Source organism: Pan troglodytes, chromosome X (assembly GCF_028858775.2).
Source record: "Pan troglodytes isolate AG18354 chromosome X, NHGRI_mPanTro3-v2.0_pri, whole genome shotgun sequence".
In the NCBI taxonomy this organism is placed as follows: domain Eukaryota; kingdom Metazoa; phylum Chordata; class Mammalia; order Primates; family Hominidae; genus Pan; species Pan troglodytes.
In genome coordinates, this window is record NC_072421.2 from 52,213,515 (window position 1) to 52,239,171 (window position 25,657).

General features: G+C 45.5%; 1 protein-coding gene and 1 non-coding gene across 7 annotated transcripts; both read left to right on the plus strand.

Moving 5' to 3' along the window:
• The first annotated feature begins 17,296 nt into the window (after positions 1 to 17,296).
• On the plus strand, positions 17,297 to 25,046 carry MAGED4 (MAGE family member D4). Of its 6 annotated transcripts, none has more exons than XM_063804852.1 (13): positions 17,297 to 17,733; positions 18,657 to 18,897; positions 19,162 to 19,995; positions 20,407 to 20,610; positions 20,714 to 20,777; positions 20,971 to 21,050; positions 21,439 to 21,530; positions 22,165 to 22,244; positions 22,330 to 22,372; positions 22,764 to 22,826; positions 23,772 to 23,886; positions 24,209 to 24,651; positions 24,835 to 25,046. In XM_063804852.1, the coding sequence occupies exons 2-12, from the start codon at positions 18,688 to 18,690 to the stop codon at positions 24,641 to 24,643; spliced, it is 2,220 nt and encodes a 739-aa protein (XP_063660922.1). In that variant the 5' UTR covers positions 17,297 to 17,733; positions 18,657 to 18,687; the 3' UTR covers positions 24,644 to 24,651; positions 24,835 to 25,046. The 6 variants fall into 6 exon arrangements, with proteins under 6 accessions (XP_063660922.1, XP_016799437.1, XP_016799440.1 ...); XM_016943948.2 differs by having other exon boundaries at positions 24,209 to 24,639; XM_016943951.2 differs by having other exon boundaries at positions 17,302 to 17,733; positions 18,687 to 18,897; positions 24,209 to 24,639.
• On the plus strand, positions 23,399 to 23,526 carry LOC112207217 (small nucleolar RNA SNORA11). The gene has a single exon (XR_002941669.1). It is a non-coding gene; the product is annotated as a small nucleolar RNA SNORA11 (small nucleolar RNA).
• Positions 25,047 to 25,657: the final 611 nt, after the last annotated feature.

Here is a 25,657-nt window from a genome sequence, read left to right on the forward strand (position 1 = left end):
TTCATAAAGCAAGTTCTTAGGGACCTTCAAAGAGACTTAGACTCCCACACAATAATAGGCAGAGAGTTTCATGCCACACTGACAATATTAGATAGATCACTAAGACAGAAAATTAATAAAAATATTCAGGACCTGAACTCAGCTCTTGATCAAATAAACCTGATAAGATATCTACAGAACTCTCCACCCAAGCACAAAGGAATATACATTTTTCTAATTGCCACATGGCACTTACTTGAAAATTAGTCAATAATTGGAAGTAAAACACTCCTCAGCAACTGCAAAAGAACTGAAATAATAACAAAAAGTCTCTTGGACCACAGCAGGATCAAATTTAAAATTAAGACTAAGAAATTCACTCAAAACTATTCAATTACGTGGAAGTTGAATAACCTGTTCCTGAATGACTTTTGGGTAAATAATGAAATTAAAGCAGAAATCAAGAAGTTCTTTGTAACTAATGAGAACAAAGATACAATGTACCAGAATTTCTGGGACACAGCTAAGGCAGTGTTAAGAGAGAAATTTATAGCACTAAATGCTGACATAAAAAATAGGAAGATCTCAAGTAACAACCTAACATTACAACTAAAAGTACTAGAGAACCAACAGCAAACAAGTCCCAAAGCTAGCAGAAGAAAATAAATAACCAAAATCAGAGCTGAACTAAAGGAGATAGACACACAATAAACCATTCAAAAAATCAATGAACACTGGAGCTGTTTTCTTGAAAAATTAATGAAATAGATAGACTGCTAGCTATACTAATAAAGAAAAAAAGAGAGAAGATTCAAATAGATATAATCAGAAACTGCAAGGGGGATATTACCACAGAAATAAAGACAACCATAAGAGAATAATATGAACATGTCTATGCACATAAACTAGAACATCTAGAAGAAATCTATAAATTCCTGGACACATACACCCTCCCAAGACTGAACCAGAAAGAAATTGAATCCCTGAACAGACCAATAACAAGTTCCGAAATTGAGACAGTAATGGATAGTCTACCAACCAAAAAAAAAGTCCCAGGACCAGGTGAATTCACAACTAGACTCTACCAGATACACAAGGAAGAGCTGGTATCATTCCTACTGAAACTATTCCAAAAAATGGAAAAGGAAGGACTCCTCTCTAACTCATTCCATGAGGCCAGCATCATTCTGATACTAAAACCTGGCAGAGACACAACAAAAAAAGAAAACTTCAGGCCAATATTCTTGATAAACATAGATGCAGAAATTCTCAACAAAATACTTGCAAATTGAATCCAGCAGCACATTAAAAAGCTTATCCACCATGATCAAGTAGGCTTCATCCTTGGGATGCAAGGTTGATTCAACATATGAAAATTAATAATCACATAAACAGAACTAAAGACAAAAGCTACATGATTACCTCAATAGGTACAGAAAAGACTTTTGATAACATTAAACATCCTTTCATGTTAAAAACTCTCAATAAACTAGGTATTGAAGGAACGTACCTCAAAATAATAAGAGCCAACTATGACAAACCCACAGGCAGCATCATACTGAATGAGCAAATGCTGGAAGCATTCCCCTTGTAAACTGGCACAAGACAAGGTTGCCCTCTCTCACAACTCCTATTCAACATAGTATTAGAAGTTCTGGCCAGGGCAATCAGGCAAGAGAAAGAAATAAAGTCTATTCAAATAGGAAGAGAAGTCAAACTATCCCTGTTTGCAGATGACATGATCCTATATCTAGAAAACCCCATAATCTCAGCCCAAAAGCTTCTTAAGCTGATAAGCAACTTCAACAAAGTCTCAGGATACAAAACCAGTGTGCAAAAATCTCTAGCAATTCTATACACCACCGACAAGCAAGCCAAGAGCTAAATCACAAATGAACTCCCATTCACAATTGCCATAAAAAAAGAATAAAATACCTAGAAATACAGCTAACAAGGGAAATGAAGGACCTCTACATGTAGAACTACAAACCACTGCTCAAAGAAATCAGAGATGACACTAACAAATGGGAAATCATTCCATGGGCATGGATAGAAAGAATCAATATTGTGAAAATGGCCATACTGCCCAAAGCAATTTATAGATTCAATGCTATTCCCATTAAACTACTACTGATATTCTTCACAGAACTAGAAAAAACTATTTTAAAATTCATATGGAACCAAAAAAGAGTCTGAAGAGCCAAGGCAATCTTAAGCAAGAAGAACAAAGCTGGAGATAACACGCTACCCGACTTCAAACTATACTACAAGGCAGTAGTAACCAAACCAGCATGGTACTGGTACAAGAACAGACACATAGACCAATGGAACAGAATAGGGAACCCGGAAAGGAGACCACACACCTACACCTTATTTTCAACAAACCTGACCAAAAAAAGCAATGGGGAGAGAATTCCATATTTAATAAATGATGCTGGGAGAACAGGCTAGCCATATGTGGAAAACTGACACTGGACCCCTTCCTTACACCATATACAAAAATCAACTCAAGTTGGATTAAATACTTAAATGTAAAACCCAAAACTATAAAAAATAGAAGAAAACCTAGGCAATCTCTTTCAGGACACAGGCACAAGCAAAGATTTCATGATAAAGACAACCAAAAGAAATTGCAATAAATACAAAAATTGACAAACGAGATCTAATTAAACTAAAGAGCTTCTGCACTGCAAAAGAAATTGTGAACAGAGTAAACAGACAACCTACAGAATGGGAGAAAATTTTTGTAAACTATGCATCTTACAAAGGTCTAATACCCGTTATCTATAAGAAACTTAAATTTACAAGAAAAAAACAAACAACCCCATTAAAAAGTGAGCAATGGACATGAACAGCCACTTCTTAAAAGAAGACGTGCATGTGGCCAACAATCATATTTAAAAAGCTCCACATAACTAATCATTAGAGAAATGCAAATCAAAACCACAATGAGATACCATCTCACACCAGTCAGAATGGCTATTATTAAAAAGTCAAAAAATAACATGCTGGCGAGGTTGTGGAGAAAAAGGAATGCTTTTAAACTGTTGGTGGGAGTGTAAATTAGTTCATCCATTGTAGAAGACGGTGTGGTGATTCCTCAAAGATCTAGAGAAAGAAATACCATTTGACTCAGCAATCCCATTACTGGGTATATACTCAAAGGAATATAAATCATTCTATTATAAAGACACATGCATGCAAATGTTAATTGAAGCACTATTCACAATAGCAAAGACATGGAATCAACCTAAATGTCCATCAATGATAGGCTGGATAAAGAAAATGTAGTACATATACACCATGGAATACTATGAAGCCATAAAAGAATGAGATCATGTTCTTGGCAGCAACATGGATGGAGCTGGAGGCCATTATCCTTAGCAAACTAACACAGGAACAGAAAACCAAATACCTCATGTTCTCACTTATAAGTGTGAGCTAAATGATAAGAACATATGGACACATACAAAGGAACAACACACACTGGGGCCTACTGGAGGGCAGAGGGTGGGAGGAGGGAGAGGATCGGGAAAAAATAACTACAAAATAAGCAATGGAAAAAGGACTGCCTATTCAATAAATGATGCTGGGATAACTAGCTAGCCATATGCAGAAGAATGAAACTGGACCCTTACCTTTCACCATATAGAGAAATCAACTCAAAATGGATTAAATACTTAAACATAAGACCTAAAACTAAAAGAATCATAGGAGCAAACCCAGGGAACACCATTCTAGACATTGACCTTGTGAAAGAATTTATGACTAAGTCCTCAAAAGCAATTGCCAAAAAGAAAAATTGACAAGTAGAACCTAAGTAACCTAAAGAGCTTCTGCACAGCAAAAGAAACTATCAACAGAGTGAAAAGACAACCTGCAGAATGGGAGAAAATATTTGCAAACTATGTACCTGGAAAAAGTCTAATATCCAGAATTTATATGGAATATAAACAATTTCACAAGCAAAAAATAAATAACCCCATTAAAAAGTGGTCAAAAGACGTGAACAGACACTTCTCAAAAGAAGACATGTGGCCAAGAAACATACGAAAAAAATGCTCCACATCATTACTCATCAGAGAAATGCGAAGCGAAACCACAATGAGATACCATCTCATGCCAGGCAGAATGGCTATTAACAAAACGTCAAAAAACAACAGATTCCGGTGAGGCTGCAAAGAAAAGGAAATGCTTATACACTGTTGGTGGGAATGTAAATTAGTCCAGCAACTATGGAAAGCAGTTTGGAGATTTCTCAAATAACTTAAAACAGAACTACCATTCAACCCAGCAATTCCATTACTGAATATATATCCAAAAGAAAGTAAACTATTCTACCAAAAAGACACATGCACTTGTATGGGCATCACAACACTATTCAAATAGCAAAGACATGGAATCAACCTAGGTGCCCATCAATGGTAGATTGGATAAAGAAAATGTGGTACATGATACACTATGGAATATCACATTGCCATAAGAAATAACTAAATCATTTCCTTTGCAGCAACGTGGATGCAGCTGGAGGCCACTATCCTATGGATTAACATAACTGCAGAAAACCAAATACTGCATGTTCTCACTTATAAGTGGGAGCTAATCATTGGGTACTTGTGGACATAAAGATGGCAATAATTAACACTGGGGACTACTAGAAGATGGAGTGAGGGACTGGGGAGGAATGAGAAACTAACTTTTGGGTCCTATGCTCACTACCTGGGTGATAGGATCATTCATATCCCAAACTTCAGCATCACACAATATACCCATGTAACAAACCTGCACGTGTACCCCCTGAATCTAAAATAAAAGTTAAAATCATAAAAGAAAGAAAAGATCCTTGATATGATTCCCACTTTTTTTTTAATTTGATGAGAATTATTTTGTGGTCCAAGGTATGGTTTATTCTGGAGAATGTTCCATGTGCTGATGAAAAGAATGTGTATTATGCAGCATTTGGATGAAATACTCTGTAAACATTAGTTAGGTCCATTTGATCTAGAGTGTAGTTTAGCTGAAATGTTTCTTTGTCAATTTTCTGTCTAGATGATCTGTCCATTACTGAAAGTGGGGTGTTGAAGTCCTCTATTACTATTGTATTTCAGTCTATCTCTCCATTCAGACCTGCTAATGTTTGATTTATATACTTGGAAGCTCTGGTGTTGCCTGTGTAGATATTTATAATGGTTATAGCTACTTGCTGAATTGATCCCTTTATCATTTTATAGTGACCTTCTTTGTATCTTTTTATAGCCTTTGATTTGTAGTGTATTTTATCTAATGTAAGTATAGTTGAGCCTGCTCTTTTTTAGTTTCCACTTGGGCAGAATATCTTTTTCTGTTCCTTCACTTTTAGTCTGTGTTTGTCTTTATATGTGAGATGGATTTCTTGTAGGCAACATACAGTTGGGTTTTGTTTTTATCCATTCTGGAAAATAGAGTTTTATGTTTTTAATTCGAGAATTTGGTTCATTTGCATTCAGTGCTATTATTGGTAAGGACTTACTACTGCCATTTTGTTGCTTGTTTTCTGGTTGTTTCACAATTTTTCTGCTTCTTTCTTCCTTTCTTACTGACTTCCTTTGTGGTTAAATGATTTTCTCTGGCACTATATTTTAATTCATTGCTTTTTTACTTTTTGTGTATCTATTATAGTTTTTTGCATTGTGGTTACCATGAGGCTTGCAAAAAATATCTTATAGATATAACAAGTTATTTTAATGAGATGACAAAAATAATAGAAACAAATAAAAACAACCCTGTACACTTTAACTCCATCCCTCTATATTTTGACTTTTTGTTGTCTCAAGTTACATATTTTCATATTGCCTATCTCTTAACAGGTTGTTGTAGCTATTATTGTTTTGATAGATTTGGCTTTTGGGCTTCATACTAGAGATATGAGTAGACTGCTCACCACAATTACAGTATTAGAGTATTCTGGGTTTGTCTGTGTACTTAATTTTACCAGTGGGTTTTATACTTTCAAATGGTTTATTGTTGAATATTTAGTGGCTTTTTCTTCTTTCAGATTGAATAACTCCCTTTAGAATTTCTCGTAAGATGGATTTGATGGTGGAAAATTCTCTCAGCTTCTGTTTGCCTGGGAAAGTATTTATCTGTTCTTCATTTTTGATGAGTAGCTTGGCTGGATATAGTATTATTAAATGACAGTATTTTTTTCAGCATTTTGAAAATGTAATAAAACTCTCTCCCACTCCCAATCTGTATGGTTTCCATTGAGAAGTTTGTTGCCAGATGAATTGGAACTCCTTTATATGTTACTTGCTTCTTTTCTTTGCTGCTTTTAAGATTCTCTCTTTGCTCTTGACCTTTGATAGCTTGATTATTATATGCCCTTGGGTAGTTTTATTCGAGTTTTATCTGTTTGGTGTTATCTAACCTTCCTGTACCTGATATATTTCTTTCTTTCTCAAGTTTTGGAAAGTTTTCTGTCAGCATTTCTTTGAATAAACTTTCTACCCCTTGATCTTGCTCAAATTCCTCTTGAACACCAATAATTCTTAGATTTGTTATTTTGAGGTAATTTTCTGTATCTCGCAGATGATCTTCATTCCCTATCATTCTTTTTTCTCCTTTGACTATGTGTTTTCAAGTAGCCTATCTTTGAGCCCACTGATTCTTTTTTGTTTGATCCAGTCTGCAGATGAGGGCCTCTAATGAATTTTTCAGTTCATTAGAAAATAAATATTTCTGTTCCAAGATTTCTGTTTGATTTGTTTTATTATTTCAATCTCTGTGTTAAATTTCTCTCATAGGCTGGGCATGGTGGCTCATGCCTGTAATACCAGCATTTGGGGAGGCTGAAGCAGGCAGATCACTTGAGGCCAGGAGTTTGAGACTAGCCTGGGCAATATAGAGAGACCCCGTCTCTACAAAAACTAAAAATAAATACATACATACATACATACATAAATTTATTTCTCTCATAAATTCCACAATTGATTTTCTGTGTTATCTTGGAGATGACCACATTTCCTTAAAACTACTATTTTGAGTTATTGGTCAGAGGGCTCACATATGATCATCTCATTAGGGTCAGTCAGTTGTTTCTCGGTTTGTCCATTTGGGGAGGTCATAGTTCCCTGTCTGCTGTTGTTTCTTGTGGATGTTTCTGTGAGACCTTACACTAGTCTCATAGAAAGCAAGTGATCCTTATTTAGGCCTCATTTGATCTCTAAGAACTTTGAATTTGACATTTAGGTGGTGCAAGTTGGAAACACATCCCATGGCCAAGTCACTGGCTTCTGCTATTTCTCAGTTAGAACTGATCATTTAGGTCCTCTTCAGTAAGTACTCCCCTATATCTAAATAATCGTCTTTCTTTGCACGCAATTTTAAAAATGGATCTCACATTTTATAATTGCCTTGAAATAGACAATATATATCACTACTGGTCTCTTGAGAAATCTATTATAGCTATTACTAAGTAATATTTTGAAAATATTTGGCACAATACTTTTTGGCTTCTCACCAGTCACCACCCACACTCTCCACAAAAGGATCTTAAGATAAAAAGGGATTATTTGATTATAAATTTTTTTCTTAACAACGAGCCTTACAAGTATGCTGGTTGATCAGCCACTTGGTTAAGTCTGTATTAACTGTTCTAAGGCTGCTAGTTACCAATGGATAACCAATGCTGGACTCTTACAAGTTGTCATAATGGTTTTTTCCTCTGTCCTTCCCAAATATATACCATTGTAAAGCCATACCCATGCCACAGGCACCATTAAAAGGTAGCCAGACTTGAATCATTGTAAAATGTAACCTAACCCATATTTCAGGAGAGAGGAAAGGAAGAGCTTATGCGAAAGGTAAAATCACAGTATTACAGAGATTTCAGTATGGGAAGCATTTCTCCATTAGAGCTCATTAAACTATGCAAGATATTGCCCATAATACTCTATCAGGGTCAAGTAACAATTCACACTTATGGTGAATTAAAACACCGTGGAGCTTTGGAAAAATCAACATTTAAAGAAAATGACTGTTTTCTCTGAGTCTCCTTACTCTTACAATACCTGCAAAAACATTCTTGGTATCTAATGATGATGGTTCCAATATTTTTATGGCTTCTGAAATTAAATTCTCTATTTCATTTTAGAAGTTTGATATAATGAATTTCCAATGCCAGCAGCGGGGCAAATTCCATTCTGAATTCCTTGTTTTGTCCCTGAGAAAATGATTCAGTTTCATCCCCTGCGCCCCATAGTGGGGAATTCTCCATGGCATATTATACAAAAGAGTTGATATTTCATTATTTTTCTCCTTAACAAAAATTAAAGGAGAAACCCTATATCAGTCTACTACCCTTGCAATATGTGTTTCCCACACAGACACATGAATGCAGCTTGCTTCTGAAAGAGGAGTGCCTTCTTGTCCTTGTCCCTTTCCCTGCAGCTTTATTACTGCTGAGATGTCAGCAACTAGCTTTTCACCAAAAGCAATGCCTAAAGTGGTACCTTTAGGTTTTACAAACAGCTTTAATTTCTCATAGCTAAAGTTAAGAGCTTGTGGTAAGGAAAAGAAAAGGGGAACTTGTGGAGTTTCATATTTTGATCACTGCACAGCTGTCAGGAAGACATGTTCCTGTGCTTTCTTCCTGCTCCTGGCTTTCTGCTTGTCACCTTGTAGTACAACCTCCTGTCTCTCTCCTCCATTGCTCCCTCATCTCCCCTGCCTCTGCCCTCTCTGTTTGCTGCTATCTATCTATCTATCTATCTATCTATCTATCTATCTATCATCTATCTATCTATCTATCTATCATCTATCTATCTATCTCCCTTTCTTTCTCTCTCTCTCCCCCTCCTTCCTGCATCATTTCAGTCCTCCAACTGGCTTTTCATTCCTTCCTTCTCCTATCCATGCTTTCTCCTTCTATATTCCAGGTTTGGGACTATTTCATCACTTTGCTCTCCCACACACATCTCTGTCTGTTTCCCCACTACCAGGGAAGCCAACATGTGGGAAGATCATCAGTACTTACATATATTCACCAGTCTCTCTGTCAAGCCATCCATCTTTTCCATTTGGTTTTTCAACTCATTCATTCATTCACTCATTCATGCCTCCAACAAACATATTTGAGATTCTAATATATAACAGGCACTGGACTAGGCAGGCCCTTAGGATATACAGTGGAGAAGAAAACAGACAATGATAACTTTCACCCTGGGGCTTTCACTGCAATGGGGAGAGAGATGTTTCAAAAAGAATCCCTCTAAAACTATGTATCATTATGACATATACTGGGATAAATGGTATAGAGGAAGTTTCCAGAGCACTAAGAGAAAGTAAAAGAGAAAAAATAATTTAAATTGAGGGTGAAGTGTTTTGTGGCCAGAAAATGCTATCATGAAGAAGTGACATTTAAGCTGAGGACTTGGAAATAAGCATGAGGTAGACAGGTGAACAGCAAAGAGGGTTACCAGTTCAGGTGTATTGGGAGCAAAACTGTAAAGTCAGTCGCTAAGACCAACAAGCATGGCTTCAACAGGGGACTAAGAGAAGGTCAGAATAATTCAGGCAAGGGGAGGGTGGGGATACGTTAGGGTCATAGTGTTGAGAAAATCATTTCCAACTCATATCACTGTTCTTGCCATTCTTTTAGGCAAGGCCCCGTTCTTGTTGCCATTCATTTATTTGATCCTTTTTGTTTGCACTCTCTACTCCCACTGTGCACTGCTCATCTAAATGTACCATTCTAATATGTTTATTATTTATCATTTTTCTTATGTGATAAAAACACGTAAAGTGTGACATGTGTTCTTGTTTTACGTAAGATTATTTTTAGATATATCATTATGCATATTATATAATATGATATATAGATAGATAGGGATATCCCATACTGTGTCTATTTTTTATTTTTTTAGAGATAGGGTCTCACTCTGTCACCCAAGCTGCAGTGCAGTGGCATCTTCTTAGCTTACTGCAGCCTGGAACGCCTTGGCTCAAGTGATACTCCTGCCTCAGTCTCCCAAGTGGCTGGGACTGGAGGCATGCCCCATCACACCTGGCTAATTTTTAAATTTTTTATAGTGACTGGGTCTCACTATGTTGGTGAGGTTGATCTTCAACTCCTGGCCTCAAGTGATCTTCCTGCCTCGCCCCCACAAAGTGCTGGGATAACAGGCGTGAGCCACCACGCCCGGCTTCTTTACATCTTTATTAATTATAATCGACATATGTTAGACTGAGCATATTTAACATATATGATCTAATAAGTTTTGGTATCACACCTGTGAAACAATCATTATAGCAATGATAATGAACACCTGTATTACAAACAAAAATATATCCTCGGGCTCCTTTGAAATTCCAGAATTTTAATAAACGTAATCTTACTCCCTGCACCCTTTTTTTTTGGTTTAGCTTCTTTCAGAGAGCATATTTTCAGATGCGTTTATGTTGTCATAAGTATCAACAATTCATTTCTTTTTAATGCGCTGTAGTATTCCGTTGTATGGACATAGCACAATTTCATAATTCATCTCCCTGTTGATGGACACTTGGGTTGTCTTCAGGCTTTTGGCTATTACAAATAAATTTGCTATGAATATTCATAAACAAGTAATCATATGAAAATATATTTTCTTTTCTCCTGTGTATGTCTTGGAGTGGAATGGCTGGTTTATGGGAGGTGAATATTTAACTGGGTAAGCGACTACCAAACCAATTTCCGAAGTGTTTCCATCATTCAGAAGTTCCACATCATTGCTAGCACTGGGTATAATCGGTTATTTTAATTTCAATCATGCTCATGTATCTACGACAGTATTTAAATTTGATTTTAATCTGCATTTCCTGAATGATAAATGATGGTATCTTTTTGTGTGGTTGTTAGCCATCTGTGTATCTTCTTTGGTGAGGTAGTCTGTTGAAGTCTTTTCTCCATATTTATAGTTGAGTATTTGCCTTCTTATAATTGAGTTATAAGACTTCTTTATAGTCTAGAAGTGTCCTGTGTTGGATATAGATATATGAATTCTAAATATTTTACCACAGAGTGTGGATTTCTCTTTCAATTTCAAAAGAATGCCTTTTAAAGGCCAAAAACTTTAATTGTGGTGGAATCAAATGTATTAATTTTTCTTCTTTTATAGTTTGTGGTTTGGGTGTCTCATTTTGAAAATCTTTGCCAAAACCAAAAAGATGAAGAAAGTTGTAATTTCCTCAAAGAGGGCACTACATAAGGGTAAAGGGTTCAATTCAACAAGAAGGCTTAGCAATCCTAAATATATATGCACCCAACAATAGGAGCACTGGCACCTAACAACAGGATCATTCAGATTCATAAAACAAGTTCTTAGAGACCGACAGAGGGTCTTAGATAACCACAAGATAATGGTGGGAGACTTCAACACCCCACTGACAGTATTAGACAGATCATCAGGCAGAAAACTAACAAAGTTATCTGGGATCTGAACAGTATGCTTGATCAAATAGACTGAACAGACTATTCTACAGGACTCTACACCCCAAAACAACAGTATCTACATTCTTCTCATCTGCACATGAAACATACTGTAAAACTGAGCACACAATTGGCCATAAATCAATTTTCAGCAAAATAAAAAAAAACCGAAAAATTACCAACCACCCTCTCAGACCACAATACAATAAAAACAGAAATCAATACTAAGAAGATCATTTAAAACCATACAATAACAAGGATATTAAACAAACTGCTCCTGAGTGACTTTTGGGTAAACAATGAAATTAAGGCAGAAATCAAGAAATTCTTTGAGATTAATGAAAACAAAGCTGCCACATACCAGAATCTCTGGGACACTGCTAAAGCAGTGTTAAGAGGAAAGTTTTTAGTGCAAAATGCCCATGTCAAAAACTTAGAAAGATCTCAAATTAATAATCTAACATCATACCTAGAGGAACTAGAAAAACAAGAGCAAGCCAACCCCAAAGCTAGCAGAAAACAAGAAGTAACAAAAATCAGAACTTAACTGAATGAATTTAAGTTGCAAAAAACCATACAAAAGATCAATGAAACCAGGTGTTGGTTATTTGAAAGAAAAAATAAGACTGATAAACCCCTATCTAGACTAATTTTTTTAAAAAAGAGAGAAGATCCTAATAAACACACTCAGAAATGACACAGTGGACATTACCACCAACCCCAGAGAAGTACCGAAAAACCCCAGAGACTGTTAGGAACACCTGTATAGACGCAAACTAGAAAACCTACAAGAAATCAATAAATTCCTCCCAAATCAATCAAATACACCCTCCCAAGATGGAGCCAGGAAGAAATTGGTTCCTGAACACACCAATAATGAGCTCTGAAATTGATTCAGTAATAAATAGCCTAACAACAAGAACAACAACAAAACAACTACAACAACAACAAGAAAAAAGGACCTGAGGAATTCACAGCTAATTCTACCAGATGTACAAAGAAGAGCTGGTGCTATTCCTACAGAAACTATTCCAAAAAAAAAAAAAAAAAAAAACTGAGGAGGAGGGACTTCTCCCCAACTCATTCTATGAGGCCAGCATCATTTTGATACCAAAATCTGGCAGAGACACACACACAACAAAAGAAAACTTCAGGCCAATATCCTTGATGAACATCGATGCGAAAATCCTCAACAAAATACTGGCAATCCGAACCTAGCTGCACATCAAAAAGCTAATCCACCACGATCAAGTAGGCTCCATCCCCGGGATGCAAGTTTGGTTCAACATACGAAAATCAATAAATGTGATTCATCATATACACAGATCTAAAGACAAAAAACGTATGGTGATCTCAATAGATGCAGAAAAGGCTTTTGATAAAAGTTAACATCTCTTCATGGTAAAAACTCTCGATAAACTCGATATTGAAGGAACATACCTCAAAATAATGAAAATCCATCTGTGACAAACCCACGGCCAATATCATACTGAATGGGCAAAAGCTGGACGCATTCTCCTTGTAAACCGGCACAAGACAAGGTTGCCCTCTCTCATCACTCCTACTCAACATTGTACTGGAAGACCTGGTCAGGGCGACCAGGCAAGAGAAATAAATAAAGTGTATCCAAATAGGAAGAAAGGAAGCCAAACCACCTCTGTTTGCAGATGACATGATTCTATATCTAGAAAACCCCATAGTCTTGGCCAAAAAGCTCCTTCAGCTGATAAACAACTTGAGCGAAGTTGTAGGATACAAAATCAATGTACAGAGATCACTAGCATTCCTATACACCACCACCAACCAAACTGAGAGCCAAATCAGAAAGGCAATCCCATTCCCAATTGCCACACACACAAAAATAAAACACCTAGGAATACAGCTAACCAGGAAGGTGAAAGATCTCCACAATGAGAATTACAAAACACTGCTCAAAGAAATCAGAGCAGACATGAACATATGGAAAAACATCCCATGCTCATGGATAGGAAGAACCAATATCATTAAAGTGGCTACACTGCCTAAAGCAATTTATAGATTCAATGCTATTCCCATCGAACTACCAAGGACATTCTTCACAGAGCTAGAAACAATTATTTAAAAATGTACATGGAACCAGAAAAGGAGCCCGGATAGCCAAGGCAATCGTAAGCTAAAAGAACGATACTGCAAGGCTACAATGACCAAAACAGCATGGTACTGGTACTGGCACAAAAACATGCACATAGACCAATGGAACAGAATAGAGAGGCCATAAATAATGTCGCACATGTACAACCAGCTTTTTTTTTTTTTTTTTGACAAAGCTGACAAAAACAAGCGGTGGGAAAAAGACTCCATATTCTATCAATGGTGCTGTGATAACTGGCTAGCCATATGCAGAGGATTGAAGCTGGACCCCTTCCTTACACTATCTACAAAAATCCACATGAGATGGATTAAAGGCTTTAATGTAAAACCCAACACCATAAAAACCCTGGAAGACAACCTAGGCAATACCATCCTGGACATAGGAGCAGGCAAAGATCTCACGACAAAGGCACCAAAAGCAATCACAGCAAGAGTAAAAATTGACACATGGGATCTAATTAAACTTAGAGCTTCTGCACAGCAAAAGAAACTATCAACAGAGTAAACAGACAACCTACAAAGTGGGAGAAAATTTTTGCAACACTATTCATCTAACAGAGGTCTGATATCCAGCATCTATAAAAAGCCTAAACAAATGCACAAGAGAAAAACAAACAACCCCATTAATAAGGGGGCAAATGACATGAACAGACACTTCTCAAAAGAAGACATACATGTAGCCAAGAAGTATATGAAAAACAGCTCAATATCGCTGATCATTAGAGAAATGCAAATCAAAACCACAATGAGATACCATCCCATAACAGTCAGAATGGCTGTTACTAAAAACAAAAAATAGCAGATGCTGGCGAGGTTGCCAAGAAAAGGAAACCCATATACACGGTTGGCGGGAGTGTACATTAGTTCAACCATTGTGGAAAGCAGTATCGCAATTCCTCAAAGAGCTAAAAGCAGAACTACCATTTGACCCAGCAATCCCATTACGGGGTATAGAGCCAGAGGAATATAAAGCATTCTACCATAAAGACACATGCACCTGGACTATTCACTGCAGCACTGTTCACAAGAGCAAAAACGTGGAACCAACATAAATGCCTATCAATGACAGACTGGATACGGAAAATGTGGTGCATATACACCATGGAATATTATGCAGCCATAAAGAAGAACAAGGCCATGTCTTTTGTGGGAACAGGCATGGAGCTGGAGGCTATAAGCTCAGCAAACTAACGCAGGAACAGAAAAGCAAATCCCACATGTTCTCACTTAGAATTGGGAGCTAAATGATAAGAACTTATGAACACAAAGAAGGAAACAACAGACACTGGGGTCTCCTTAAGGGGGAGGGTGGGATGACGGAGAGGAGCAGAAAAGAGATAACTCTTGGATAGTGAGTTCAATACCTGGGTGATGTAGTCATGTGTGCAACGAACCCCCGTGACACGTGTTTATCTATGTAACAAACCTTCACATGTACCCCCAAACATAAAAGTTTTAAAAAATATTACAGTGCAAGTCTATTGATGATCAATTCTTTCAACTTCTGTATGTCTAAACACCTACTATTTTAACTTCATTTGAAAAGATATTCATTGAGTATAGACTTAAGAGTTGACATTTATTTTTATTTCACGATTTTAAAGATGGTGTGCCACATGACTTCTGACTTGCATATTGCTAATGAGAAATGTGCTGTCATTCTTCTCTTTGGACATCTAAATGTTTCTTATGGTTTTCTTCTGATTTTCTAGTTACTTAGGAGAAAGGGTAAATCTCTGGGCGAGCAGATAGGTAAAATGTCAGGAATGCACACCATGGATTCTCTGTGCATAGCACCTTGGACATACTTTAGATTATGCGTGGCAACGTGGAGGCCTCCTGAAAGCACAGGGCTCGGTGAAAAGAAAATTAAGAAATCCGGTGGATACTTGTATTTCCAGCCACGATGGATTAACAGGAACCGGACTTACCGTCTCGCCTAAATACCTACAAACCAAAAAAATTATAAGGCTTAACGTCATGGCACCACCTGCATATGGGACAGTGATCCCTGAGAGAAAGGGAACCTGACCAGGTGAGCCCTCTGATCGCCCAATTCCACCAACTTCTTGCCCGGATAGAGTTTGCAGGCTGCAGCACAGGGGAGCTGAACACAACAGAGCCCGGTGGACCGTCTGAGTTAAGGAGACAGAGTTGAGAGCTCAAGAGGTCCATAGGACCAGAATTTGCCGGGAGTAATGGAGAGGAGACAGCTGCACAGAGAGGCAGCTCTGGAGACCCTTCAGAGCTTGCCCTTCTGGATGCAGCGTATCAGAAACGGGGAGTGGTGATCGATGACTCCCAGTTTCTGGAGTGAGTGGTTGTGTGGATAATGGCGCCATTTACTGAGACTGTGAAGATGGGTTGGGGGAGGGGGGGGAACAGGAGCGATGGGGATGTGTGAGTGTATGGGAGGAGTGAGTATACCAAGTGACCAGTTTTGGACAGGCAAACCATGAAGAGCCCTTGAGACTTCCAAGTGGAGATGCCACGTAGGTGGGTGAATGTATGTACTTGGACCTCAAAAGTGAAGTTCAGACTGGGGTTGTAGATTTTTTGGAGTGATTAGCACGTAGCACTTTCTGAAGGCTTTCGTTTGTAGGGTGTGTTCCTCTCCCACAGAGGACATGTTACAGGGGAAGGGCTAAAGAGGCACAAGCAGCTGACAGGAGAGATTGATATATAACAGCTGGAGAAAACCACAGAGCCAGGCAGAATGGATACTGGTCAGCGGAGAGTAAAAGCTGCAGTCCTAGCAATACCTTCCATTCATACACAGGGGTCCTGGTGAGGCTGACATAAAAACAAATATAAAAATCTACTACGAATTTTACAAACAGTCCAGGTTCGACTGCAGATGAGACCACAGCATTTTCTGCCTCAAAAGACATCCAAGTGGAGATGTCACGTAGGCAGGTGAATGTACTATGCACTTGGACCTCAAAAGTGAAGTTTGAACTGGGCTTGTAGATTGTGGAGTAATTAGCTCAGACACACAGGTGTCTAACTGTCCTGGCGGACACCAGGAGGGTCTCAGCGGCAGCGTGATTGTATCGCTGATAAGGAAGAGGCCTGACAATCTGAGTAGAGAGTGGACCCGGTGGAGCAATTCTCATACCTGGATGGACCCACATAGAGCCGCAGAGGCTGGGGGCGAGGCGGGGGGAGGCTCTGTCTCCCTGTGTCCTGAATGCGGAGCATGAACTTAGGCCTTCTACAGCACAAACCTTGCTTCTTTGGGACAGATGCTGGGGTGGGGGAGGCCTGTCACTCAGACGGAGGAGGCGGTGCCTCTGTCCCCAGGCCAGCAGGAGCAGGAGGTGGACTTTGGAGTCCGGAAGACCCAGGTTCAAATTTTGCATTTTCTGTTTCCTGGCTCTGTGGTCTAGTTCATGCAATGTGTCTGTGCCTCAGCTTCCTGATACGCCAAATGGGGATGCTGACATCCACTTCCCAGCGCTGCTGTGAGAGGAAGAAAAGCCCCAGCGCAGATCCCTCTGTGACATACAAGCTGCATAAAGGGTAGCTGAGGAAGCAGATGTTCCCAGTATGTCTGGGGGCCAGAGAGTTGGCTAGTGGAGAAGCACACAAAGCGAAGTGCCATCCTCTGGCCATGTCCATTTCGTAGCCCCGCAGGTTGAGGATTTCCACTTGTTGCAGTTAGAGACCCAGCTTATTAATTGTGAGACCTCACTAATTGTGACCTAAGGGGTCGTGCCGGGGAAACGGGGCGTAGTGTATCCCAGACCAGGCTGGAGGAGTTTGGGTGAAAGGGCAGGGCAGGACAGAGAAGCATTGTGCAAAAGTGGGGGGACTGAGAAGAGATGATTGGGTGGGTCGAGCTGCACTGCAGGGTATGAGTGTGCGCGCCCGCGGTAGGAGGAGGAGGAGGAGGAGAGGTGAAGTGGATCTGGCGGGAAGAGCCCCCCCCACCCTACCTTCGACCCCACCGCCCACCCACCCGCGGAATCGCATGCGCACTGGAGACCTGGAGGAAAGGGCTTTTGTTGGGAAAGCGGGCGGGCTGGAGGGGTCCGCGCATGCGCAGGCTACCCAGCCGCGGGGGGTGCACGGAGAAAAGGGGCGGGGTGGTCCGGGCTGCTGTGCTGGCAGCAGTAGGCGAGGGCGCGGCTGCGGGGTTCCTGGTGCTGAGGACGGACGCCATTGGAGCCCCCGAGAAGGTAAGGATCCAGCCCCAGACAGGACCGGGAGAGGGCGAGTGGAACCCGACACGCTGCGCCCTCCCTCCGCCTCCGGATCTGAACAAAGCCCAAGCACTCAGAACCGGAACCCCATTAGACCCAAGGTCTAGATAGGAGCCCCCATCACCATCAGACCCAGGAGCCCCGATCTGAGCCCTACTGAAACCGGAGCCCAGGATCCTCACCCCTTTAGCAGACCCGTGTGCTCCGAGCTGAGCTCCCTTGGACCTGAGGCCCCACCCCCACCCCAACCACTCCTAGATTACTCGAACCGAGCTGACCGCTTGCCCCCTTCCTGGAGTGCCCAGTCCTCGCGTTTGAGATCTGCAGCGCTCCGATTGGAGCCTCACCTAGGTCTGAGGCCCCCACTCCATCCGCCTCTAGTGCTCGAGTCTGAGCCCCACCTAGGCCCCCCGCCCGGACCTAGCCAAAGGTCCCTGGGGTTCTGTTTCGCAGAGCTTGCGGCTTGCCACTGTCCCTGTTGTCTGAGCTCTCCCATCTGCTCCCCCTTCATCCCGGTCCCCTTCTCTGGCCCGTAAATCCAAACCCTTTGTTTCTCTCTTCCCCAATGCATCCCCTTTGGGACTCTTCGGACCCCAGCCCTCCAGAACACCCCCTAGTCAAATCTAGCCGCTGGGATGGCGAGCCTGCCCATCCTAAACTCCGCTTTCAGTGCGGCGCCTCCTGCGACCTCCTCTGTCCCTTTCCTTGGGCTCTGTCCCTGACCAGGTCTACCCCATCAGAAAGCCAAACCGTCTCCCCCCCCCTCCTCCCCCCCCCCGCCCCCTACTGCCTAATACTGCCTAGTAACCTGATGATTGTCGCCCCTCACCTCCCGGGAGATCCCGCCTCCCATTGGATCCCGCCCCCTCCCCCTGCAGCTGCTTCACCCTCCCTCTCAGGCTGAGCTCTCATCTCCCTGGGACCCGCAGCATGGCTGAGGGAAGCTTCAGCGTGCAATCGGAAAACTACAGTGTTGAAGACATGGATGAGGGTAGCGACGAAGTCGGGGAGGAAGAGATGGTTGAAGGCAACGACTATGAAGAATTCGGTGCGTTTGGTGGCTATGGCACCCTCACCAGCTTTGACATCCATATCCTCAGAGCCTTCGGAAGCTTGGGTCCAGGCCTTCGCATCTTATCGGTGAGGCCCCTTCCTGGACACCTGCTGGCCTGGGCCTTTCCCCTGTGAATGGGGGAGGGAGGAGGGGGGAGCAAGGAGGGTTGTGTGGGAAAGGACTGCCCAGCTTCCCAAGCCTTCCCTCCCCTGCTCGGAAGAAGAAGATTTGGGAAGGTCTTGGGGTGTTCAGGGCTGACTGCTGGGAAGAGGCTGGCCAGCACAGGGAAGCTAACACAAGTATGTCGTCGAGTGGCCTGCCTTCCCCAACCCCTCTCTCTGGCCTTGCAGAATGAGCCCTGGGAACTGGAAAACCCTGTGCTGGCCCAGACCCTGGTGGAGGCATTGCAGCTGGATCCGGAAACACTTGCCAATGAGACGGCCGCCCGTGCTGCCAACGTAGCCCGCGCCGCCGCCTCCAACCGTGCGGCTCGGGCCGCTGCCGCCGCTGCCCGTACCGCCTTCAGTCAGGTGGTCGCTAGCCACCGGGTGGCCACGCCGCAGGTCTCAGGAGAGGATACCCAGCCCACGACCTACGCCGCCGAGGCTCAGGGGCCCACCCCTGAGCCACCCCTTGCTTCTCCGCAGACCTCCCAGATGTTAGTCACCAGTAAGATGGCTGCCCCCGAGGCTCCGGCAACCTCCGCACAGTCCCAGACAGGCTCCCCGGCCCAGGAGGCTGCTACTGAGGGCCCTAGTAGCGCCTGTGCTTTCTCTCAGGCTCCGTGTGCCAGGGAGGTGGACGCCAACCGGCCCAGCACAGCCTTCCTGGGCCAGAATGATGTCTTTGATTTCACTCAGCCGGCAGGTGTCAGTGGCATGGCCTTCCCGCGCCCCAAGAGACCTGCCCCAGCCCAAGAGGCTGCCACAGAGGGCCCCAGTGCTGCCTCTGGTGTGCCCCAGACGGGACCTGGCAGGGAGGTGGCAGCCACCCGGCCCAAGACCACCAAGTCGGGGAAGGCGCTGGCCAAGACTCGGTGGGTGGAGCCTCAGAATGTTGTGGCAGCAGCTGCTGCCAAGGCCAAGATGGCCACGAGCATCCCTGAGCCGGAGGGTGCAGCTGCTGCCACTGCTCAGCACAGTGCTGAGCCCTGGGCCAGGATGGGAGGCAAGAGGACCAAGAAGGTGAGATCCCCCTGCCCCCTGCCACCTCCACACCCCCTTGCTCCTGTCCTTTCCTTCTCCTCCCTTTCCTGCTCCTCTCCTCCCTCTCCTCTCCCCCTTCTTCCTCTCTTCTCCTCTTTCCCCTCCTTCTCTCCTCACCTCCCCTCTCCTCCCCTCCTCTCCTCTCAGCTAGTCCATGTTTCTCCAACACAAGTTTGCTGAGCATGTTTTCACTCCACGTAGTCCCTACCCTCAGGACTGGTGGGAGAAGAGGCTGGCTCAGTGCCTGGCACTTAGTAAGCACGCAGCACATGCCAGCCGCTGCTGGTACTGCTCTCATTTCCAAGAGCCTGCTACGGGTGAGGTGCGTGCCGGGTGCTTTGGCACGGGGAGCCTGGTAGCCCTGGGTCTCTCCTCTCTCAAATGATACAGTCCAAGCACCTGGATGATGAGTATGAGAGCAGCGAGGAGGAGAGAGAGACTCCCGCGGTCCCACCCACCTGGAGAGCATCACAGCCCTCATTGACGGTGCGGGCTCAGTTGGCCCCTCGGCCCCCGATGGGCCCGAGGTCCCAGATACCCTCAAGGCACGTACTGTGCCTGCCCCCCCGCAACGTGACCCTTCTGCAGGAGAGGGTAAGAAGCCCACCCTCCCCCATCTCCTTCCTCTCCTCCCTTGTGGGCCACGTCTCTGCTGTCACCCATGCCTTGACCTCCCCGCGTGTTCCTCCTTCTCCAGGCAAATAAGTTGGTGAAATACCTGATGATTAAGGACTACAAGAAGATCCCCATCAAGCGCGCAGGTAGGCAGCCTGTGCCCCCTTCACCATCCCCTAGTCTGTGGGCATCCCTTTGCTTGCGTGCCACGGCTGGTCCCTCCATAGCCACAGGACGGGGTCCTGGCTGCGTCACCCTCGGCAGGGCTGACCAAGGGGCTACAGCTCTATGACCCCTGCTCAGCCCAGGTGCTTTCTCCAACTCTTCCCCCTCCTGCAGACATGCTGAAGGATGTCATCAGAGAATATGATGAACATTTCCCTGAGATCATTGAACGAGCAACGTACACCCTGGAAAAGGTGGGTGCAGGATGGGAGCAGCTCTGTGGGGGAAGAGCGGGCATGGGGGTGCGGTGACCCTGCAGCCCCTCAAGGCCCAGTCTCTGGAGCCATCTCTCACCTCTCCGACTCTGAGCTTCCACTGCACTGGCAGTTTGACTCGTGCTTCCTGCCCTCGGCTTCTCTCTCTCATGCTCTCTGAGTGTCTCGCCGTCTGGCCAGGTGGGTCTCATCGCCTCTGCCAGCGTCAGCTCCCACAGCGAAGGTCTTCCGTGTGCTGTCTTCTTCTGCCCTCGCTCACGAGTTTGGATTCCTTGCTGAGGAGCAGTTCTAACCCGGAATCACTGTCTGCCGGCAGGATGCCCAGCATGGGGTTTGGATCTCACACTCTGTTTTCTCCCCCACGTAGAAGTTTGGGATCCACCTGAAGGAGATCGACAAGGAAGAACACCTGTATATTCTTGTCTGCACACGGGACTCCTCAGCTCGCCTCCTTGGAAAGTAAGAAAGGGAAAGCGGGTCGTGGCCTTCCTCGGTGGTGTCCCTTCCCTGCCCACACCCCTTCAGTGAAGCAGGAAGACGGGGCTTGAGTGCGGCGCACGGCTCCCACACACAGCGAGGGCTGCCTGGTGACTGCTGGATGAAAGGAATGATAGCCTGGGGTGAGGCCTTGCTGCCATCAGTTCTCCCCAAGCTGCTGCCGGGCTTTATCCCCAAAGCTTCGGAGGAAAGTGCCTCTTCCTCCCGCCTCTTCCTCCTGCCTGCCTGGCCTGGGCCCGGCAGAGCTGGCCTAGGGGAGAGCTTCCTCTTCAGTGTAGGTGCTGATGTGGAAGGGGCAGGAAAGGTCTGGAGCCATCTCTGGGCACACGTTTGCCATTTGCAGAGCTTCGGCTCCCTGCCTCGCCCTGTCCTCTGCAGAACCCTGTCAGGGAAGTGTTAGTACCCATGTTTTATAGAGGAGGCGATTAAGTCTCAGGCGGAGGTGCGAATGGTCTGTCAGCAGCTAGTGAACTGTGCCTGTCCTGGGAAGAGTTCCCCTCAAGCTGGGAAACCTGAGAGAGGCTAGTTGGGAGAGCCTGGTGGTGTCTCTCAGGCAAATAGCTGCTAAACAGGATTTCTCTTTCCACACCTTTAGAACCAAGGACACTCCCAGGCTGAGTCTCCTCTTGGTGATTCTGGGCGTCATCTTCATGAATGGCAACCGTGCCAGCGAGGGTGAGTGGCTGGACCTGCAACTGGGGGGCTGCCCATAGTCTCATCTTCTGGGTGCCAAACTCTCGTACCTCCTCTCCCCTCGCAGCTGTCCTCTGGGAGGCACTACGCAAGATGGGACTGCGCCCTGGGTATGATTGGCCTCTCCAGCTCCTCCCCTCGGTGCTATCCTCTGGCCAAAGAGGTCCTGGGATTGCAATAGCCTGGTGGTCTGGCGCAAGGGCGTGGGGTGCCCTGGGCTCGGTAGAGAGCAAAGGATCTCACCAGGGCGGATGGGGAAGCGGTGCTGGATGCTGCTCAGCCCTCTCTCTGCTCTGTGGCCCCAGATGACATCTAAGAGAGACAGTCAGAGTCAGGGGTTCCATCAAATCCCTACCTGGGGCGTCCCTGACCAACAGTCCTCTGGCCTCTGCTGCATGCCCAGGCCTCCACAGCGACTCCCCGGGGGCTGGGAAGTCATAGTCATGCTAGGGAGGGCCCCTGCCACCGTCTCTGCTCATGGATTCCTTTCCTTGCCCTCAGGGTGAGGCACCCATTCCTCGGCGATCTGAGGAAGCTCATCACAGATGACTTTGTGAAGCAGAAGTAAGTATCACCTGAGCTAACTGCGGCTCTCACTCGAGCATCCTTTGTGTGCTGGTCTGGCTGAGAAAGCAGTTCCCTATCCCAAATCTTCAACTGGAGGGATGGGTGCCTCTGACCTGGGAGTGAGTGGCAGTGGGGGTATGCGAGTGTGTGGGGAGCCGAAGGCCAGGGCGGTCTTGGGAAAAGGGAGCTCACGTCACCTGAGAACACGGTGTGGGGTGTGAAAACGGCCGCCATCACCTTGAGCACCTGCCCTGTAGACTGACACAAAGAGTTCCCCCTGGTTTACACCTAAGGAACCCGGAGCTCAGAGAGGAGACGCCTCTGAGCATGGCTCCCAGCTGGTAAGGGCCTCAGCCCAACTCTCCTGATTTTCAGGCCAGGGGCCACCCTCTCCCCGTCCCTGGAGGACTTGCCAAAGCACAGGCGCGCATGCACACCAACAAAGGGTCAGGACTTGAGGAGGATGCCTGGAGCACGCTTCTCCTGGCTGACTGTTTCTTCCTCTCCAGTCGTTTCCTCTGGTGGGCCTCTCCAGGGCTCCGCCGGGGTGTGGCCAAGACCCTGGAGGTGGGGTGTGCTCAGAGCAGGGGGCCTGAAGAATGGCTCCTCTGTTTACAACACACCCAACAGGAAGCTGGGGTCATCGTGATGAGGGGCACAAACTTGTGGCCTCCCTACAGACAAACGCCCTACATGTGGCCCCCCTGTACCTCCGCATGGCTTCCGGGGAGGACCAATGGCAAAAGGCTTTGAAGGCCTCACTTTTGCAGGCAGAAGTCCTGGGAGTGGGTTTGGGAATGAGTGAAGGGCTGGAGGGGCAGGACAGTCCTCTTCCAGGAGCTGAGCTGCGGCATCGGGTTGAGGAGGGGCCCCCTGGAACCCATCCGTTCAGCAACAGGTCTGCTTGGCTAGAAGCAAAGTTTACTTTCCTCTCATGCCAAGGTACCTGGAATACAAGAAGATCCCCAACAGCAACCCACCTGAGTATGAATTCCTCTGGGGCCTGCGAGCCCGCCATGAGACCAGCAAGATGAGGGTCCTGAGATTCATCGCCCAGGTAAGGGAGAGCCTCTGTTGGGTGCCCGGCACCGGGGGTGGTGCTCTCCACACCTTGCTTGTTTCTTGGTCGAGGCCTCCTTCCCATTACCCCGTATTCCAGTGAGGGTACCAAACACTCACAGAGGCACCTGAGCACCCTACACAAGGTCACAGATGGGGCAAAATCCCAGGTCTGGCACAGGAGAGTAGGAGCCCCCAATCCCTGTGGTCCTGATTTTTGCCATCATTGCACAAAGCACACGGGAGGGGGTGAGGCGGGCCGCGGGTGCTCAGCCAGTGTGGGGTAGCTCTGTGTCTATGCTTGCCCTTTTCCTCCTCAGAATCAGAACCGAGATCCCCGGGAATGGAAGGCTCATTTCTTGGAGGCTGTGGATGATGCTTTCAAGACAATGGATGTGGATATGGCCGAGGAACATGCCAGGGCCCAGATGAGGGCCCAGATGAATATCGGGGATGAAGCGCTGATTGGACGGTGGAGCTGGGATGACATACAAGTCGAGCTCCTGACCTGGGATGAGGACGGAGATTTTGGCGATGCCTGGGCCAGGATCCCCTTTGCTTTCTGGGCCAGATACCATCAGTACATTCTGAATAGCAACCGTGCCAACAGGAGGGCCACGTGGAGAGCTGGCGTCAGCAGTGGCACCAATGGAGGGGCCAGCACCAGCGTCCTAGATGGCCCCAGCACCAGCTCCACCATCCGGACCAGAAATGCTGCCAGAGCTGGCGCCAGCTTCTTCTCCTGGATCCAGTAAGAGTTTCGGTAGAGAAATGAGACTCTGCAGGAGGGCTGCGGAGGGGGGTGAGATGTCAGAGGGAGGGCCGGGGTGGGGGCGCTGGGGGCAACGGCAACAGCATGGACGGACACTTATTTTGTTACGTACACCCCTCCCTGGTTCGCGTGTGTCCACGGATGTTGTCACTTGGGTTTCTTGTGCTTTTATAGGCACCGTTGACGAACTGCAGCGATCTTACTGGCCAAGCCAGAGCGCCTCCTCTCAGATTCCTTCTCGACACAGCACCCTAGGCGGCTTCTTCCTGTCAGTCGGAGGTGGCATGCAAGATGAAGCTCTCTTTGCTCTTCCTGCTTTCATTTTGTGCTTTTCCTTGTGCTTTCATGTTTTGGGTATCAGTGTTACATTAAAGTTGCAAAATTAATTTGGATGTTTCTTCCTTTACCTGCACACCCATTGCTATACCTGGCCACGCTTGGGCTTGTAGCAAGGAAACTTCTTCAGGCTCTCTGGGGTAGGTGGGCCCCACCTCTGCCAAAAAGGCCCACGGGGACAGGTGGGATGCTGGGAGGTGCGGAGGTGGGTTACGCCTGAGTGCGTGAGCAGGAGTTTGGAGAGGCCCCAGTGCTCATCGTTATGTGATTTTCTACAAGCCTTGCTCAGCAGCCCCAGGGACATGGCAAGAGTGGGGGCCAGAGCAGGGGCGGGGTGGAAAATTGCAGCTTGGTGCCACTGCCCCTCCCGCCGAGGGACAGGGTCCAAGGCTCTCACCAGGACCCACCTCCCACACCCCCTCCTTGGAGATGATGTTCCGGAACCCTTGGCTCATCATCCACACAGTTCAGGACCCCGTCCTCGGTACAGAGTCTGACGGACAATGAGGTGGGCCCCGCAGTGACGTTCGCAGCCCTCCAGTGGGTAGAAGGAGGGGCCGTGATTGCTGAGGGAGCAGGATGTAATAAAAACAACGCACGGTGCACGCGTACACAGCCCCTTGCCTGTGACGGAACGGCGGCCTGTTTGGAGCTTCGCAGC

Coding starts and splice junctions, on each gene's coding strand:
- MAGED4 (XM_016943948.2), top strand. CDS start 18,688: ATGGCTGAGGGAAGCTTCAGCGTGCAATCGGAAAACTACAGTGTTGAA. Junction 21,051..21,438: donor CAACGTACACCCTGGAAAAG/GTGGGTGCAGGA, acceptor TCCCCCACGTAG/AAGTTTGGGATCCACCTGAA. Junction 21,531..22,164: donor TCAGCTCGCCTCCTTGGAAA/GTAAGAAAGGGA, acceptor CCACACCTTTAG/AACCAAGGACACTCCCAGGC.